The sequence below is a fragment of the Marmota flaviventris genome, chromosome 9, assembly GCF_047511675.1.
Source record: "Marmota flaviventris isolate mMarFla1 chromosome 9, mMarFla1.hap1, whole genome shotgun sequence".
NCBI lineage: Eukaryota > Metazoa > Chordata > Mammalia > Rodentia > Sciuridae > Marmota > Marmota flaviventris.
Window position 1 is genome coordinate 18,477,272 of NC_092506.1, and position 6,777 is coordinate 18,484,048.

The 6,777-nt window shown below is 36.3% G+C and overlaps 1 protein-coding gene across 1 annotated transcript; it reads right to left on the reverse strand.

The window, feature by feature from the left end:
• Window positions 1-4,371: 4,371 nt before the first annotated feature.
• LOC114093814 (olfactory receptor 4C3D-like) lies at window positions 4,372-5,286 on the reverse strand. Its single transcript, XM_027936726.2, has one exon. It carries the CDS (start codon window positions 5,284-5,286, stop codon window positions 4,372-4,374), a length of 915 nt encoding a protein of 304 aa, XP_027792527.2.
• Window positions 5,287-6,777: the final 1,491 nt, after the last annotated feature.

The following is a 6,777-nucleotide window of genomic DNA, read 5'->3' on the forward strand; positions in this document are numbered from 1 at the left end:
GAATTGATCCTTTGAGGAAGTAGCACCTTCCTGGGGACTGAATTACCTGCAAAAAAAGATAAATAAAGATAACAAATTAGCCATGAGAGGGTTGCAGGCTGAGGTTCATAGCACAGAGATGGGGCAGTCATGGCTACTGCGGAGCATGTCCTTGCCCACCCCTGCCCAGTGATTGTCTCAGTCATTCTTTTTCATTTTCCTCCATGATGCTCTCCTCTCCTCAGATACCTAGTACTACCTGTCACCTATAAAGCCCTCTGTGGCTGACAGTTATTGTGTAATTTACTGATAAAACACTAGGCTCTACACATGAGATCTCAGTTCTCCTGTTTCCAATCCATGTCATCCTGCTAAGTAATCCCAGCAGTCTCTGCCTTTGAGCCCCTACGTATGTGAATTCACAAATTATAGCTCTGAGATGTAATTTGTAAGCTGTAAAGTGCTGCACACTAGTAAAGGCTATTCCCTCTTCCAAAATTTACAGCTTTACCTGTAAAAGGACTTGGCCAGGACATATCTACAGAGAGCAGGCAGATAGGAAATATATAGAAATCACAGGAGATTCACCTTCTCTGACACCTACCATAGCAATATGCTGCTGTCTTTTTCCTTGGTGTATTCAGTACAGAGTCTGGCACAGTGTCTTCAGCATCTGGCACCTGTGAGGTGATGAATAAATGCAAGATGAATTCCCTCATTTCCTACATTTCCATGTATGAGGATAAACATGCTTCCCTGGTCATAAACCAAGAACACAAGTACCCTTGTCTTCCCAATCTGCTTCTCCACACCATCTACTTTATGAAAGACATAAACTTCTGAAACATGAACTTCAGTTCAATTTCTAGTATATTTAGGGTATGTTATTAGGTAATTTGGCTTTCAAGATAATTATAATATTGTTTAATTAATAGTGCTTATTCTTCAAAATGATGTTCTACATATAATGTAATGTAGTCCCATTCATTAAATTTATACTTCCAATAGACTGGAACGAAAAAAGTCTTTTGAATAGATTTCAGTTCATTAAGATCTATTAAGCAAAAAGAAAACCTTATTTACAAAGTTCTTAAAATAGAAATTTAATGTGGAGAATAGAAAGACACTGTCAGATACAATAGGTAAGGTCCTAGACCTAAACACACACATATCAATAAAAATGCATATATTGTCCTTAATAATTGCAAGTAACTATTACACTTTCACTCCACAAATATTTACTCAACACTTATTATGTATATCAATGTATTTTTATCTATACAAGTTGTCCAAACATTTCTGTCAAAAACCTTTAGTAATCCCTCCCTGGTGTCAGCATCTCACCTATTTATGAGCTGGATGGTCACCTCTACTTCTCAATATTTCTGCAATGTTTATCCTCATATCTTTGTCTTCCCATAGCATCCATCGTGCATAACTCTTGGTTAAAGAATATTTCATCATGAGTAGAATGGTGGGAAATCATCCCAATTTGAAGACACAAATTCCCCAAAGTAATGAATAGAGAAAAACATAAATATAACTAAATATATTCTGCAAACAAACAAACAAACAAAACCCTCCCAAAAAAACCAAACAAACATTTATTTCCCTTTCAAAGTTAAGCAGATAAAGGGCTTTCTTTCTTAATTTTCAAAATCTTATAGTAAGTGAAGAGAAGTAGAGCAGCTATTCCATTTGTGATAGTTGACAAAAAAATTGAATGAGAGTTTGAAACTATGTAAATAACTATAATGGATATGTATTTTGCTGAAGCATCATCTGTGAACATTTCTCACATTTCTCTTTCAGCTCTGGAATGAAAGCACAAAGTCAGACTGGAGAATGAGCATGCCCAACCAAATGGAAGATTAAACTCATTCATATGACCCATCAACTGTTCATCCATCCTCTACTGAAAAGACTGATGTGTAGAGTGTTTTGGATTCCCCACTCGTGTCTAGCTGAGCTTCCCAGAGCACAGCCATGTGAATTGGATATAGGACAGAGTTCTGTCGGGAAAGTGTGATTCCAGAAGACAAGCCCAAGGAGTGAATGGGCAGAACACTGGAGGGACAGCAACACAGGTATTTCAAACACAATGCAAACCAGAATTTAAAAATGGGAGAAATTAAATATGGATTCAGATCTCAGTCAGTAAGAAGCCAAAGTTTTAGCATGATGTTTGACAGGTTTATGACAACAAAAACCAGGTACCTGCCTAAGCAGCAGCCTTACAGACATGTTCATGACTTTTAATAGACAGAGGGATACTCCTCAAAGCAACTGAACACTCACAGGGCTCATATTGCCTTAGTCCAATCCAAAACCCCTTTCATCCAGGAGGACACTTCTATACTGTTAACAACAAATGAAAAAGTTTAGAAACATTGTCAAATATACTTATCTATTATATATAATCTCTCAAAACCTTTCCAGTTTAACTTCTCCTAGTGAAGTAAAACAAAACAATATTCAAGGTAATAAACATATTAACATGGGCAGAATTACAGAACTTACACACCTTCTAAATCACCTAAGTAAACTGCTTATAGGAATAGGATGAGCTATTTAAGGTCACAGATGAGATAATGGCTCAGTAAGAGAGAACCCAGGTTTCCTGATGCTGAAACCTGTGTTCTTATTCTTAAGAATGTTTCTGCAATCATGATATGCTTACTAAATATTGTGACATCACAGAGTCCTCTGATTTCTTCAACAAAATGTGGTAGCTGTGAAGTGGGAGACTGAATCTACCAAAATCTATCAAAAGTGGCACACCTATAATAATGACATTCATATCTGTATTGTGGTAACAGATTGAATTTTTTTAAAAAACCCAAAAGTTATTCACAAAAAAAAAAGATTGTGAGTTGAGTTGCTAAGCTGAAAGATGTTTTCTTTGGTCAACTATGGAGATTTATTTCTAAATAATTATAAGACACCTCTGAAGTAGTTTTCAAAGGGGATTCCAGTTCAAGGAACTAAATATAAAAACAAGTTTTTAGCAGTAAAATAGTTTTGTAAATATATTTCATAATGCACTTTTGAAAAAAAATTGAATTTCATTACCATTGGTTTTTAATTTAACAAATTGACACTTCTAAGTTAAAAATATGTATGTTAAAATATTTTATATGTCAAAGCATAATTAAATATAGCCCAAGGGAATTCTGAACATGTAAAATACCACAGGATATATAGTGAGAGTATTTGAACTTGAGGTGAATTTATGTGTTGTATGATTTATTTAACTTTTCTCTGTACAGTAGAACAATAGGTTTCAGTTTTATAAGTTTTTTGCAACCATATGAGGACATTATAAAATCTTCACATAGGTTTACAAACAATTTAATTTTATAATTGCTGACATTATTTTCTCAACAGAACAAGAAATAAAAATATAATTTTAAAATCAGATATACCAAGTGTGTGCCAAGGTTAGTTGTCTGGTGACTTTGTTCTACACTGTATTTCATATTGCCTTAGATACCAATAAGTAGTATGGTTTTCTGAGTATCTATTGCTTATATAGTCAACACATTATGCAACTCTGCAATTATAACAAAAAAAATTTTAACTCACACAAAATTAGAGAGGTTCTGATGTAAACACTGCCCTTTTCCTAATGTACTTATAAATGTTTGAAAGAATATTGAATTTGGATCTAGAAGAATGCAGATATGAACACAAGCACTGTGTCTGATATGGAACACCTAATTGGACCTTCTTGAGCTTCATTTTTATTCATCTATAAAACAGGAATAATCAAAATAATACCTACCCTGCAAAAGTGCCTTGAAAGTAAATTGATAGTTGTGAGAAAGTCTTTAATTAGTTAATAACTTTCACTTATTTATGCTATGGTAAACAATGTTCTGAAAATATTAAATGGCAAATTTCAGGAATGAATCATAAATTTTAAATAGCAAGCCCTTCTTAGTAATATGAAAAAATCTCACATCACCCCATCCAGTCTGACCTGGGACATGAATCATCCCTTTCCAGCACATCCACATTGTATGCAGTACCCACCCCGTTAGTCATTTAGTAGGTATCTAGGTTACAAGAAGGACTGTTGTGAGAGGTACTAGTGTGCTAGTGTTCAAATAGCCCTTCTTTTACTGAACAATGGTCCCGAACTGCAAAATACCATTACATTTTATTTTGTTATCTGTTGTTAATCTGAGACTGAACTTATAAATTGAAGTTTATTATCAATATGTATGTTTAGGAAAAAACACATAATATTTATAGGGTTTAGTAATACCCTTGGTTTCAGGCACCCACTTAGGGTCTTGGAATATTTCCCCCGTGGATGATAAGTTGGACTACTGTGATAAAATATAAAATTACAAAGATCATGACAGAAAAAAAAATCCAATTGATCATTTATTGTCTGAAATCGCCTTCCTGTTTAGTAACATTCTGATGGCATTTTTTACATCTGCATTCCTTGCTGTGCAGATAACGGGGTTTAACATGGGAGTCACAAGGGTATAAAAATACAGTTACTGCTTTATCCCTGGAAAACGTAGCTACTGGGCGCAGATACATAAAGATACAGGGCACAAAGAACAAGACAACAACTGTGATGTGGGAGCCACAGGTAGAGAGGGCCATTTTCCTCCCCACAGAGCTGTGACTCCTCAAGGAGCACAGGATGACCACATAGGATACCAACAACATTACAAAACTGATCATGGAGGTTACCCCTCCATTGGCAGCAACCAAGAGACTAAGGAGGAAGGTGTCTGTGCAGGCAAGCTGTATCAGGGGGAAAATGTCACACATGAAATGATCCAGGGTGTTGGCGTCACAGAATGGGAGCCAGAGAATAACTAGAATCTGCCCCAAAGAGTGGAGAAAACCCGCCGCCCAACACAGCCCCACCAGGAGGCAGCACATGTGGTGGCTCATCAGGGTCATGTAGTACAGAGGTCTACAGATGGCCACGTAGCGGTCATAGGCCATGACCACAAGAAGGACAATCTCTGAACCTCCTAGGAAATGTTCAAGAAAAAGCTGCAGCATGCAGCCATTGGATGAGATGGCTTTGCTCTCCAAAAACAAATCAGCTAGAATTTTAGGAATTATGGAAAAGGAATAGCATGCATCTATCAAAGATAGGAAAGCCAGGAAGAAATACATAGAGGAGTGCAAGTTCTGGCTGCAGAGGACAGTAACCACAATGAGCAGGCTGCCTGTGACAGTGACAATGTAGGTGCTAAGTAACACCAAAAATAGGGTCTTCTGCATCTGAGGATTCTGTGTCAGTCCCAGCAGGATAAATTCAGTCACATTCATTCTGTTTCTTTCTTTACAGTGTTCATGATGAATTCAAAAAGGTGTGAATTAATTTGTAAAAACAATATTCTTGATAGCAAATGTGATGAGCAATATATAGAGTTTTCAGGCAAGCCCCAAAACATTTTAAGAATATAAGCTATTTTCTTCCATGTATGCTGGAAGAGAAGAAACAAACCACATTTTTTTTCTGCTTTATAAAAAGAGCTTTTAATAAGCCTTTGCAGGTGTCTAATTCAGCTTCTTGTAGCAAGGATGCTGAAAATCCATTTACAGCAGCTTCTGACAGGTGGCCACTAGACCTTTGCTGGAGGACATCTAGGCATAGGGAGCCTGCCTGATAATAACAGTTTCCTCTCCTCCAGTAAGAAGTATTAGAAAACTTTTACAAAATCTATTGTTCTATTCTGCAAACTTGGTACACCAATTAATCCTCCCTTTCTACTTGGAAACTCTTAAATAAGCTACCGAGAAACAAGGCTGTTTTTAACTTGTTCACTTCTTATTGCAAAAATTTGATTCAGTGCCTGACTCATAGAGATATTCAGTAAATAATTAAATGCTGAGTTAAAAGACTCTTTATTTGCTTCTTTGTTTTTTCTTTTTCTTTCTTTCTTTCTTTTCTTTTCTTTTTTTTTTTTTTTTTTGCCACCTGACTCCAGCCAGGAGTGCTCATGATCCTGTACCCCTTTCATCCTCCTGATCTCCTCTCCTTCTTCTCCACTCTGCATGGCTGTCTTCCACATCCAGTTTCAACCAGTGACCTTCCTTCTGGGCTATGTGCAGGGTAGTTGGAGGTTAAAGGCCAGAGAAGAAAGGGGAGCATACCAGGGGATCTGTTTGCCTGGCTCCCTCCTATGGCTTGGATTACTTTAACTAAGGCAGTAGCTCTTTCAGGCAGATGTTATGACAGCTCCGGTTTTGGATTCTCATTGCCACCTTCAGCTCCCTCTTTCAGGCTTGGTTGTGGTAATGGTTACCTATTATTACTACCTCCTTCCTTATCCCTTCTTGATTTCTTTTAACTCTGGGCATTTTACTTGATAAGTAATCTTGATTAAACTCTTCAGTCTTCCACTTTGAGCATCCTGTGTTTGTTCAGGACTACAATGGAATCAAATAGTTTGTGGTTTTTGCTTGCAAACAGGTAAATGAGAAAATTATTTTCCTTTCATGAAAATGTGTTTTATTCAAGAGTCATTTATACTTTTTTTGTGCCATAGCTGAAACATAAATTTACCTTTTTTCAGGAAAGACTTTGAAGTGCAACATTCAGTTTTATGTTATAAAATGTAGCATAATTTATGTGCATTCCAGAGCACTCCCAGAGGGTTATAGAGTCTAGCCTACTATGGAGATTTTGTTTTTCATTATATGAAGCTATTTTACGATTTATTTAAGTTATAGAGAAATGGTAATGATGCAAATAATTCTTGTTGAAATAATTTCAAAGGTTGTCTGATGGAAGTTCAAATGATTTTCCTGAATATT